Source organism: Corvus hawaiiensis, chromosome 30 (genome assembly GCF_020740725.1).
Source record: "Corvus hawaiiensis isolate bCorHaw1 chromosome 30, bCorHaw1.pri.cur, whole genome shotgun sequence".
NCBI lineage: Eukaryota > Metazoa > Chordata > Aves > Passeriformes > Corvidae > Corvus > Corvus hawaiiensis.
Genome location: NC_063242.1, coordinates 5,640,423 through 5,653,780, shown reverse-complemented (window position 1 = coordinate 5,653,780; position 13,358 = coordinate 5,640,423). Strand labels below are relative to the sequence as shown.

Genomic DNA, 13,358 nt, shown 5'->3' with positions numbered 1-13,358 from the left:
ACAGTCTTCTGAGAGAAAAAGAGAGTGAGTTCTGGAAAACTGGATCTTTAAGATGTCCTTTTAGATGTATGTTTGTTTGCTTGTTTGACTGTTATGTTAAATAGCTTGTTGGGTTTTTTGTAGGAGGCTTTTCACAGATGTATGCCTGTGTTTGTGACTGGCTTGGATTTCCCTACAGAGAAGAAGTACAGTGGGTAAGTGCATGTCTTGTTCTGAAGCTCTTTTAAGCTACCTGTACTAATGATGAAAGAACATGCAAATCCATAGTGCTTGACAAAAACATCCCACTACAGTTCTGTAAAGGTGTATTTGGTTATGTATTTTTAACAGGATGTTGATACAATTTATCTGACACAAGACACCAGAGAGCTGAATTTGCAAGACTTCAGCCACCTCGACCACAGGTAAACCATGTGCAGTAGTCATGCTAATATTGATGAAGTGGGATGGCCCCATAGCTGTTTCTGGAATGTGTAGACCTGTGAAATGACCATCTGTAGCATTTTTAGTTTTCAGCATGAAGCTGCTGTTTTTCCACGAAAGCCCCATGGAAACCACATTTCATTCAGGAGCCTGAGAAGATAAATATATTTTCTTATTGGAAGCAACCCAAAAAGTTAGCAGATAGATACTTTTCCTGTGATGGTGGATATAACAGCTCAAATTCAGCAGATAAAACATGCAGCTACATCTGGTGGGCAAAACAAAAAAGGAAATTATGAAGTCTTTCCTCCTGCAGAATCTTTTTTCTCATGGTGTACCCAGTAAAGGAAATTAACTTTTGTCAGCAAGTCAGTAGAAGGTTTAAGTTGTTCAACTGCTAGTTGTCTTCTCACCTATAATAGATGCTATCAAAAATAAGCACTTCCAGAAAGGAACTAATTGAGGGTAATTTTGCTGTGAAATGCTGAAACTTAGCTAAGTGTTGTATTTAGTCTACTGAATTTAGCTGGCTGAGAAAATTGGATTCTGAGAAAGTTGAATCTGGAGGTATTACAAGTAGGAGAAAATGGGAGAGAAGCTTAACTAAAATTCATCATTATATAAAGGAAATTGCAAATTTAAGAAAGTGCAAATAAGATAGAGAAACCCTTGGTTTTTTTGGGAGAGCCCAGTGCAAGAATTAAGAATCTGTCAGAGGTACAATGTTAGAACATCATAAGAGGAAGGCTGAAGCTGGAGGTAGGTAAATAAGAGTATTTTGGGTAGCATTCTTTGCAGCTTTAAGCTATCTGGTATGTGAACTCACAGAATACCCCATTCAAATACTTCAGTTTCTGTGACACGTTTTCACAGTCTGCCGTGAATCCCTTGGCAAGTTACCTAGCAGTATCTGTGCTGACTAATTCAGAGGTAACTCAAGACTACGGGGCTGCAACTGGTGCATGACAGATGTAGCCAAAGACTCTTTCCTTGCTGAAAGAAGAAAAGGGGAGGAATGCTATTAAGCGCAAGCAAATTTGTGGCAAGAACTTAACGATGGTTTAAACATCTGTTGCAACATGAAGAGATGAGAAGACTGTGGGGTATTCTTGAGAAAGTGACCTACAGATACCCAGCCTCAAGAAATTAAATGTTTGAACAGTTTAATAGGAAAGAGTAGATAGAAGTGTTTCAAGTATTTAGAATATCTCAGCTGGTGCAAATGAGTTTGGCTTCCAGGAAATGAAATAATGGGTTTGTTATTTTAGAAAAGCTTTTCATTAAAATATGCCTAACAAAATTGATGTTGCTGAAGAAATATATTTGTGTGGGTAAGAAAAGTCTTTATTAAGTGTTTCATGATTGCCTGAGTCCAAAGATTCAAATCTGTTTTGGAGCCATTTACATGCCGTGGAATCCATCTTGTGATGAGAGCTTCTATGTGTTGAGGACTGAACTGAGAAACATTTTGGATTGAAATTTCAAGAAAATTAAAATATTAAGAAAGCCAAATCCTTGTTATTCACTAAAAATACAAGTTAGGAATTGTAATCCCAGTCAATTCAAGAATGTATGTGTTTTCCAATATATTTAAGACAATGGGACTGCTATAAATTCACAGTATGCCATTGTACTTTGGATTTTGAGAAACTGTTGTTTGTATCATCCACCTAATTTTTGGGATTGCTGAACCTATATAGTTTAAGTTGTGTACTAGCTCTGAAGCAAGATAGGACAGGTACATCAGTTCTCTAAATACAGGGGCTATGCATTGCAAAAATAAACAATTTGTGTTTTTTCAAAGTAAAAAATTTCTATTAAAGGTCAACATAAGATGGCATGAATTATAGATGAATTCAAGTTCCCAGAGCATCACAGCATGGCTTGTTGCATGGGAACATGACTTCAGAGGTTTTATCAGAAGTTATGTTGTGTTGTGAACCATAGAATTGTTTAACAACAAAAAAAGTCTCAAAAATGAAAAGAAGTGAAAAGGGCTTATTTGATATGGTAGCATGATTTTCATCTGTGTAGCATGTGTTTTAGCTTATTTGGATATTCAAAAAAATTTCAAGAAAAGTGTGATTGTTTAGAATTTTTTCTTTGTGCTGTTGAGATTTCTTGCCATCTTAAATACACTGAGGGACAGAGATGTTGAAAAAATGTGAAGGCATTAGATAAGCTTGAATGCTGTTGAGGCTTGGAGAGATTGTCTGCATTCCAGAAGAACAGAATCTGTTTTCATTTTAAGATGGCACAGATTTATCCTTTATAAATATTGCCTTATTCTGGATGGTAATTTTAATTCATATAAGCATCTCAGTGTAACTCAATGAGGGAAAGTTATGAGAAGGCCCTGCTTTTGGAACTGGTTCTTAGCTTTCTTTCATTCCATATTGCAAAAGAGTTCAGGTTATTGTTAGTACCACATCTAGATGGTAATTGAATAAAGTGAACAAAGCAATATGAAATTTTGAAAAGAAAAACTCGATAAAAAGAATATTGAGTTTAAACAAGCTTAAAGCAAGAGAAGGAGTAGAGGTAAATTCCTGAAGGGGACTCTCATTGGTCAGAAGCACCTTCAAAAATTGGAACAAAAATGAAAAAATAAAAAAAAGTTTTCCTTAAAATCAGATGGTGGAATCTGATAAAGCAAAGTTTCTAGACAGTAAGTAAAGCTGCTGCAGAACAGGCAGGGTTCCATTGTCTGCAGGCATGTTGGGAGTAGGGGGAAAGGGGGGTGTGAAGGGGGATTAGCAGTTGGTGTTCATGAAGGTCCCAGGCAGGATCTGTGCTTCTCTGGGGTTTCAACAAACAGGCCTTGTATACTGCAGAAGGCTAAACTATTGAAGAAACATTGCTGCAGCTGGACCAGGAACATTTTGAAACAAATCAGCACAGCTGATTTGCAAGTTCTCATCTTTAAATATTTCTTGAAAGCGTCATAGCTCCGCCACTGAGCCTGAGCACCCCTTGTCCTTCGGGCATTTCCCTCCCAAGCCAGAGAAGGAAGCGGGGGAAAGGCACAGCGTCAGGCAAGTTCTGTCTGCATCCACTCTCCTGCCCAGAAGTTCCTGAGCTCTTGCCAGCCCTCCAGGCTGGCTTACCAGCTCCCTGGTGGTGTGAACACTCGCAGTTGGTGATGCCCGATCATTGTCCCTCTGTTCCTTTGAAGGAGCTGGGCTGCTGCTGGCGGCTGAAGTACAACTGCTCGTGGTGCCTTGTGCCTCTTTTGGGGGTGGTGCTCCACAGCATGAGCAGCTCTGCTCCTCCAGTGTCAGCCTGTCCAGTGTTTGCCCAGCTGTGCTGCCTTGTTACTGCTGCATGAATAAGCCAAAATTTCACCTGAAAAATTGCTCTTTTATTCATTCCACTTCCAAGGCAAAGGTACTGGCAACAGAGGCGTCAAAGCTGCTAATTCATTACCACCTTACTGATCTCGCTAGGGAACCACAGAGGAGGAGCAAACCTTTCTGTGTGTGGACATTTCATGCTCCATAGAATGATTCCTGCCTGCCCAGCCTAAGGGGGAAGTACCTCTGGGTTGTTACTTTTTCTCACCTAACATTTCACCAGTTGGTTATTGCTTTACACGGAGATGAAGTGTGTGTGTGTGTGTAGGAACAAAAACAACGTGGTGGGCAGAAATAAATCTATACACTCCACGAAGCTGCTGAGTCTCTGCTGTGCCTGTGGAAATGAATTCACCACACAACGTGACGTGTGCTGTGAACAAGATGGAAAGATGGCTTAAATCCTTGAAGGGCACCCCACACTGGTTCCTCTGCAGGAGTGTGAAAATGCTCCATTTGCATGAGCTTCTCAGTTGGTGGGCTACAGTCTTTTGCTGCAAAATGCTGCACCTTCGATCTGTTACCTTAGTGATGCTTGTACTTCCAAATCTAGCAACTGCAGTTCCTAATATAGCCTACAGAATGCTTGTCCACATGATGTCGCCTTGTCTCCTGGCTTCCCTGTGTGTTTAACAACCACCCTGAAGTGCCTGCATGTTTGCAGAGGAAAGCTGGAGGAGAGGAGGAATTAAAAGAAGATGGGAGAAGGGTGCTGCATGTCAGCTGCAGACCTGTGCCTACCTGCATATGTCCTGGATGAAGAGCTGCGAGGCAGAGGGGGGACTGGCTTATAAAAGCCAATACTTTTAAATTTCTCCCTAGAAAAACTGAGGCTTGAATGGCGCTGTTTTGCTGTCTTGATAAGTTAGTGTACATTACAGCTCTTTATTTCTTTATAAGGACAAGGGCTTTCTAGGTAGCTGTTAAGCCTCTGTGTAGGTGTGTATCAGTGTTTAATATGCAGCAGCAAAATGATCCAAGTGCTGCACTGCTAGGTGGTGTGATGGTGCTTGATGAATGATTCTGCTGGGGGGCAGCGTCTGGGCGTGACATTTATCAACATCTGCTATCGGAGAAACTTAACAGAGGGAGAGCAGATCACGTTAAGAGGCTTGGAATGAAGAAAACTGGAATGATTCAGAATTTCTTTCGTGAAATCCCTTTTACAGTTAAGTAGGGTTTGTGCTGAATGTCGCATTATCCTTTTGCAGGTCTCCTGTTTCCTGGGGGAATTTAACTATAGAGATGAGACAAGGAGGTGTTCTCTAGAAGCATTCAGTCATGGAATTCTATTAAATCATCAGACTGCCAAAAAGCTTTTTAGCGTCATGCTAAATTATAATTAGAGGTGATTAAGAAGCTTAAACATGTCACAGGCTGAAGAAAAAGCTATGTTAAAAGTAGGAATGGCAGCCCAGACAAATTCCTGATATTAAAATTCATGCTAGAATGGATGCAAGTTGGCCAGTCAAAAATTTTCTATTAAAATAAGAGGAAGTCATGCAGCTGCTGCTTGTGTTTTTTGAGAATGGAGAGCTTTCTATAATGGGCATGGTAGGCAATTAGCTTTGCAAAACTATGGGGAATGAGATATGGAAGAACACTTAGGAGATTGTTTCAAATGGCAGTTATATGAAATGTGTGTAAAAGTGTTTTTCTTTTTCTAGAGACTTAATACCTATAGTTGCTGCTCTGGAGTATAATCAGTGGTTTACAAAGCTGTCCTCCAAGGATCTGAAATTAGTAAGTAATAAATTGAAACAATCTATCTGCTTCTACCAGGCTGTGCTGTGTTTTAAAGTGAAATATTTTAGGCAAGTACAACTGGGCAATCTCTTGACAACTTTTTTTTCCTTTAATCTTATCAGGAAAGTACAAACTGTTGGATAGTCAATTTGCACCATAAAAACACTGCTGAGAGTCAGGTCTTGTTAAAATTTCAACTAATATAGTTTGAAAACTTTGTTGCGTGATAATAGTAGCCAATAAAACTACTTCATTAGGCATTGGTGACTCCCTCAAACAATGGTAGGTGACTAATAGGAAACTAAAGCAGCCAGAAATCATCGTTGCTTTATGGAGGTGAAAAAAAATGCCAAGATTCTGGCAGTTTTTTCTTGCATATAAAGCAGTTTTTTCTGTGTAATTTTCATTGCAACTTGATGATTTTCTCACCCAGTTTTCTGAAGCCCTGATGTGCGGCACTGGTATTTTTCCGTATCAGTTTTCCTTCCTAAAAGCAAAAAGAGGGCATATCTAAAGAAGCTGGACTATGGAAGAAAGGGCCAAGAAAAGCAGTGGTTCGGTGGCATTTTAAATATATCAAAATACACTATTTCTTCTAAACTTGAAAGTTTATAGTCACAGGTAGAGTAAGTGGTTTGCTTGAGAAAGTGCTTTCATGCTTGCCTTCAGAAGCTTTGGCCTTTAAAAATTAAGTTTCATCTTGTTTAAATTGATGCAATTTTATTGATCTGTAAAGCTCTCATTACATTCCTAAGCTATCATTTTCCATGAAAATTCAATTGAAACTTATGTGATTCTTGGCAAAAGAGTAGGCAAAAAACTTCTTTCCTGCTGGGACATCGCTCTCAAAGTTATGCATGGAATGAAACTGGTGGTATTTTTAGTGCTGTTGTAGTTTGCTGTTAAAATCAACATTGTTAAAAGGTACAATGCAATTAATCAGTTTCTGCTTCAATGAAATGAGATAGTTGGCTTAGTTAGAAGACTGGCTGGTGTAGTTTGCTTAGAACAAGACCTGGCCCTATTATCTGTCTGAGATATATTTATGTGAAAGTTTTGGGTCTTTTTCTTAGCAACTTTTCTGTGGAAAACAAATAAACTTTGTCAGTCTGGAAAATGCATCATTTAGTTAAAAAAACCCAACCCCTTACCTTCCACACACTCCATTTTAAGTCAAAAATGAGGAAAACGTAGATTGTTGGACAGTAAATCCATGCCATAAGAACACTGTCGAGGGTCAGTATGAGGTCAGACATATCCGGAGGCCATCAAGTGCATTGTGTTTCACGAGTCCCACTCTGACATTGTGTTTGATAGACAGTACCCATAGTGGTTTTATAGTACAGGCATGAAGCTTTCCACTTGCAGTCACAGTACTGTAGAAAGATTGTGATAATATTCTGAATTATTAAAGTATGGATGGTAGAGAAAGAATTGGGAAGATGGCTGAGTTGACAGTCTTCACCAAAATTTGTCAGCCCTTGCTGTGTAAAGGATTAATAAGATTTTGCAAGTGTAGTAGAGCACGTTTGCTTTGTTTAGGGTTTTTTTTTGGACATTCAATTAGTTTAAAAGTAAAAAAACCCAAACCCTGAAAAATACACAAGCTAGAAAATGTCAGACGGTCATTAGAGACAAAGATGTCCCAGATATGAATGTCACGTTGTTTTTAAAGTCAGGTAACAGAATAGTTTCAGCACTTCATGATAATGACTTTGGATATCACATGAACACTGGTTAGTGCCAGCTGCGGGGGGAAAAAGACAAGTCAAATCCAGAAGCAAAATAGAAGTTTATAATAAAAGGTGATGAGGTACAGAGTTCATTGCACGGCTTTTGAATGATTAAGGTTTTATCTCTCTATTTGAATGAGCAGAGCAAACAAACTCTTTTGTTGTCATGTTTTGTTCATGGCACTTGCAAATATCCATGCAAATTCTAGAATTCAACAGCAGTAGGATCATGAGATGGGATTTGCTTCAGCATAGGCTGGAAGAATTCATACCCAAATATACTGGCCCTTAAACACTAGTCCTTGGGAGTCTTTGGAGGATGTGTAGCTAGGGTACTTTTGCTCCTGAGGTTTTTTGGGATTTTTTTTTTTTGTTTTCCTTCTAACATCTTTCTTTGTGTTTAATTGTCATTCCTGGTCAGGCTTTATTCTCCTTTGCACTAGTTACCACTTTTTCCTGAAGGATTAGCATGCATAGGAATAAGATTTCTTTAAAAATTAAGTGAGAGTTTTTTCTGAACCACATGATTTAGGTTGTTTTTACCGTCATTATAAAAATTCTGCCCCCTTTGGTTAGGTGGCCTGGTTCATTAATTATTTGCCTTTAGTCTGCCTCCTGCTTCTCTGAGTCTTTTCCAGAAGTCTTCTGTTGACTCTCCTGGGTGTTTCTGGTATTTTTACTTCTTATTTATGTATAACAAGAAGATGGTTGTGGCCTGGATCCCGTTATGATGTACAGCTTAACTCAATAACTGTCTGTTCCATGTTTGTGTTCTTTAACACTGTTCTGTCTTTTCTGTGGCAGTCCACTGATCTCTGTGAGCAGATACTGCGGGTGGTGAGTAGGTCCAATCGATTGGAAGAACTGGTATTAGAGAATGCCGGGCTTAGAACGTAAGTAATTCCTTTGAAATGTCGCTTTAGATGCTGCTTAGTCCCACTGAAAGGGATGTGTGATGTATGTTGGCCAGAATAAGCATTAAAAAAGATGTGCTCAATGTCTGTCTAGTTCTGAGGAGCCTGTAGTCACAAGCTTTTTATCACGTTTTCCAGAATGTCCTTATATCCAAGAAATCCCTTTAAAGTGGTGGTTTTTAAGATTCTGGCTGGAGAGTTGGGTTAAGTGGAGCAAAATGATTGAAAAAGAGCGTAAACTTTAAACCAGCTCCCACTGTTCCTCTCCAAATATGGCTCCAACAGAAGTATTATCAACATCTTTTTATCATTTAAAAAACAGTAGTTTAGTTTTTGTTAAAAAAAGTGTATTATTCCATCTCGCTTAACACGTTGTTGTTTCATTTCCAAATGAGCTGGTGTTATCTTAATGTGGATTGCTGTCTGCTCAAATATAACAGGACTTCTACATTAACCACTTTTTTGAAGAAAGTAGATAAGTAAGTTTAATGGCTTGCCATAGACTTAAAAGGAAGATACACAGAAATAAGCTATACATTTAAATCCTTGCATATGTTTTAAATGCAGTAAGTTGTAGTTACTAGGTAACACAGGAAATAGAAGCAAAGTTGAAGTTACTTCCAACTGAGCTAGTTTGTACTTGTAGTGCTTGTTTTAGTGTTAGGGTAGTGTCCAAGACAATGCAGACAAGATAAACTCTAGTGCTAATGAATTTTTTGTTTAATTAAAGAAGCAGTGGAAAGGTGGAAGAAGCAGAACACTATGCAAAATTACAAATAAAGGGAAACAAGCACAGGGGAAATATTTGGTGTGCCTTACATTGTCTCCTCTTCCATTGTTTGAGTCTTTTTCTCCTTTTTAAAGTGGTCTTTGCATTGAAATGGCTTTTAAAGAAAATTGCCTCCATGACATGAGAAATTTTGAGGTTGAGTTTGGAATAGCACACAAACTTTCTCTTTCACTAGTGCTCTGCTTTAAATAGCTATCATTCAAACACAAGTCCCTGGTTTTAGTCTCATTTTTCTTGCAATATGTGCCACAAAATCTAGTTATAATCATTAATATTAAAGGATATCTTGATTACCTTTGCACAGTGCCTACCTCAACTTATCACAGTTGGATTAACTGCTTTCAGTTTTAACAGGACTTGACAGATAATCAACCTGTGACTTTAGTTTTCATGTCTCCATCTACGTGCAGAGTGTTTGGCATTGTGCCTTGGTGTGTATCTGTTCTGATCAACACTGTCTGTTTTTGCCAAGGATGCATTTGTCAGCTTTGCCATTTTTCATATCTGTTTGCTAGGTGATCCTGTTGTTGCTGGGTGTCTTCCTTCCCGTGGCTTACAGACCAGTCATTTTTAATGAGCTGTGATAGAATGCCAAAGCAGGGTAAAGAAAGAGCTACCAAGAGTAAAGCTGTAAGAAATAACCCGAGCAGCTGCAAGAGCATATTTCTTCCTGCAGCAGAGTCAGTTTAAGATGATTCTATTCTTTTCTATCTCCAACCACTCATTTCTGTGATTTGGTTTGGGCCACAGCCTCATAAACACTTGTCATCTTCCCAAATGATGAAACAGCAAACTATTGTGCAGTAGCAGTAATAAGGACCCAGAACTAGGGAAGTGTGAACTTCCTGTTGGGAAAAACAGGATGTCAAGTGAAAGCCTCTGTCTGATAAGATTTGTGCCAGTTTAGATGCTCTTGGAAATTTTATCCTCATTGCTATTCCTTTAAGTACACATAAAGGATGCAGTTTAGATTACACTGGAAGGCTTCGATGCATACAGCAATTGCTAATGTTTTGATAAGTGTTTTAGTTAACATAGGTGATGTCCAGATTTCAGGGAGAGGAGAGTAATTCAGTCTGACCCAAAAAATGACCTTGAAAAGAGGGTTAACCCCTGAGGTACTTTAGAGGAATGGGACAATATGTGATAACCAAAATATTAATTTCTGAACGGGCCTGTTGGTTAGGCTGGGCTTTGGTGTCTGTCAGGCTTTGCAGCTTGGCCTGACAGGCACAGGCTGTATATGGTGGGAGCTGCCCTCGGCCTGCAGTGTTGGGAGATGCTAAACTGCAAGGACTCGGTTTTTAGGAAAAGGTTCTTCCTCAGAGGGTGGTTGGGCACTGAAACAGGCTGCCCAGGGCACTAGTCGTGGCCCTAACCCTACCAGAGCTCAAGGACCATTTGGACAGCAATTTCAGGCACATGGTGGGGTTGTTGGGGTGTCCTGTGCAGCGCCAGGAGTTGGACTTGATCCTTGGGAGTCCCTTCCAACTCCGTGATTGCCATGGAACTGCAAGACAGACTTTCCAGTCTGCAAAGGCCTGTTTGCAGGAGCTGGTGCAAGTGATTATTTGTTGCACTTATGTGCTCTCTGAAAGCTGGCAGACGGAATGTCCCTGCCTCCTTTCACCCCATCCTGCGCAGCCCCGTTCCAAAGGGAGTGGCCAGCTGCAACATGGGGAACAAGAGAAGTGCCTGTTGCTGGTATCCAGAGGGCCTTTGGCAGTGATGTTGAGTCTTATCCTCCCCTTTTTGACACAGTCTTAATGTCCTTAGACCTAACAGTGTTGCTTCCTCCCACACATCCTCTTTTTTTCAGTTACAGAGATGTTGTCTAGACAGATCTCAAGGAATTGTTTTGTCTGAGATTTCCAGATTTGTGGTATTCTTACCCTTGATGAAATACCCTTAGTCTGTCATATGTATACTGAAATTGAATCTTTTTGGGGCTTTACCTCCAAGGCTGAATATGCTCATTTCAGCCAAACGTGGCTGTGTACTGCATACAGAACAAGTTTGATGCTTTATAGAAAGTTACAGACTTACACTGCATGCTCTGTTTGTAAGTGTGCAGCCAAAGGATATAATGAATTTTATGACTTGAAGCAAGTAGTGAACAAAGGAGGGAAAGAGATGTTCCTCCATTAGCATTGCCAAGGTGCCTCTATTTATGGCAGAGACTGCACAGGGAGTGTGTGTTGTTTGTTGTATTATCTTTTCCAAAATGAGCCTTGGAGCCCTTTGAGCCTAATGTAGATAATCCCTGCTTTCTGGTGGCAGTTGATTTGCTGTGCCTTTGCTAAGTAGCTCACACACACTCTAGTTCTCCTGAAAGTTTAGTAATCCTGCCTATATTGCTGGTGAAAGCTGGAGCAGAGTTTGTAAACAAGCCTGGAGGTATAGGCGAAGTACTGTAGTGACAAGAATCTGTTAGGGATAAAGGAAGAGGAGGAAACTCCTCAAGAAGAAAGGGTTTGTTGCTTTTTAACTCAAAACCTCATTTTTCTTGGCTGGACATAAGGAGCTTGATTCAGTTGCTTAAGGGCAGGCATCTAGCACCATTTGAAATGCTGGAGGATTTCCAGAGTGTTGGCAAATGTAACTGAGGACCTACAGGAGATCCGTAGTCTTCTGCAGCAGCAGCTGGTAGCAAAGCAGGAGACCCTGGGGCCTGTCAGGTGGCAAAGTTTCAAGTCCAGAAGTTCTTTCTGTTGAGTGTTTGTATTCACATGCTGCTTGTATTTTAGGAAGAGAATATGTTTCTCCTAAAGGCAGCCCTTCATCCTGCATCTGCAGAGCTGGAACCAGTTCTAGCCCCAGAAGTCTGTTAAAGGACATAGGGTTTCAAAGGGAAACTAAACTTCCCTGGGGCATCTCCGTACTCCAGTAAACTTTGCAACTGCAGATAACCAAAAGCTATTGAAGCTATTGCTGTTCAGTGTCCTCTCTTTTCCGAATACTAGAAGAGGATGTGATTCTCCTCTGTGATTCTCAGCACAGAGTTTGATGGCAGGCAGGATCTGTTCCAAGGAAAGAGGGCAGTGTTAATTAGCATTTTGGTAGCTCTTCACCACTGGCCTACAGGAGGAAAGATAATGTACTTTAAGGCAGAGAGAGAAAGAAGGAAGTTCAAGACATGTTTTTGCTTTCTATCTTGGTGTCTAACTTAGGCGAAACAAGAACACTGAAGTTATAGCCTCACTTTATCAAAAGCCCACAGTAGGTCTAGTCCCTTATTACATGATAACTTTCCAGTTGGTGTGAGAACAGGTTTGAGGATTTGTCTTAGAGCTGATAAGACACCAGCCTTCTGACTTAATGCAAGGAATGTGTCTCCAGCAGAGCCTGGCAGTGTGGTGTGCAGGAAAACCCAAGCTCACTTTGAACTTAGTGCCGTGGGTGCTGGCAGCCCAGCTGCAGCAGAGCACTTGCAGAAAGGACAGGGGTCCCTTGCCTCTCAAGTGGCCTTGGAACAGAGGTCATGCTGCTACATCTACCTCCCCCAGTTGGTGGAGGTTACTTCAAAGTTATCTCTGCTACCTGGCCTGGCTGTTTTCAGCATTACAAAACTGATACTCGGCCATCTCTCTTGGATCCATTGCTGGGACTGTGATCAGCCAGCTAAGTGCTTTGATGCTTCTCACTGTAAAAAGAAGCAAAAGACCAGTTCATCAGCATGCTGCTGTTCTTTGAGAGAGCTATTCCTGCTGTTTTATAAGGTTAGAAATACTTCTGGATATGCTGGAAAGCCCATGTGTTTGAGTGACTATTGGCAGAGAGCTGCTGCAAGTGAGCAGGGTGGCTTGTGAGTGAAGAAGGTGGTGGTATGCAAGTTGGTGTGTTTCTCCCACTCCTGTGGCATGCAAGTTTTCAGTTATTCTGTGTAACTCCTATTTTATACCTTCAGATCTCTGTCAAAAGCATTTTGGGCTTTGACTGAATGCTCTCCAGTCTCTTAGGTCACAGAATGAAAAAATAATGAAGAAAGATAGCAAATTAGCCAGATAAGCATTGTTTAGAACCATGAGGAATCAGTTGGTGCTCTGCAGTAGCATAGGCCACTTGTGGCTACTAATCCCTTGATGCTTTTAGGCCTTTGCATGTGCTGTTGACAGAGGAGATAACAGGATTCCTTCTCCCTCTCTTTTTTTTGCAGAGATTTTGCACAGAAACTAGCCAGTGCCCTAGCCCATAATCCCAACTCAGGACTCCATACGATCAACCTTGCTAGCAATCCGCTTGAAGATAGAGGTACTGTAACATTTACATTTTTCTCTTTCTATAAATGTATTAGGAGGATTATTGCTGCTCTGTTCAGCTTTGCCTGAATAATAGGTTATTGTTTTGTGCATAATGCTACTGTAAATTTCTGTTGTTCACAAATGACTGAGAATTACCA

At 40.3% G+C, this 13,358-nt stretch overlaps 1 protein-coding gene across 9 annotated transcripts in view; it reads left to right on the top strand.

Moving 5' to 3' along the window:
- Positions 1-13,358, top strand: part of CARMIL1 (capping protein regulator and myosin 1 linker 1) — a 193,631-nt gene that overhangs the window by 90,153 nt on the left and 90,120 nt on the right. For all 9 annotated transcript variants that reach the window (XM_048289240.1, XM_048289236.1, XM_048289234.1 and 6 more), the window contains exons 7-11: positions 124-194; positions 331-404; positions 5,444-5,519; positions 8,060-8,148; positions 13,116-13,210. In XM_048289240.1, the coding sequence (XP_048145197.1) occupies positions 124-194; positions 331-404; positions 5,444-5,519; positions 8,060-8,148; positions 13,116-13,210 (405 nt within the window). The remainder of the gene's footprint in view (positions 1-123; positions 195-330; positions 405-5,443; positions 5,520-8,059; positions 8,149-13,115; positions 13,211-13,358) is intronic.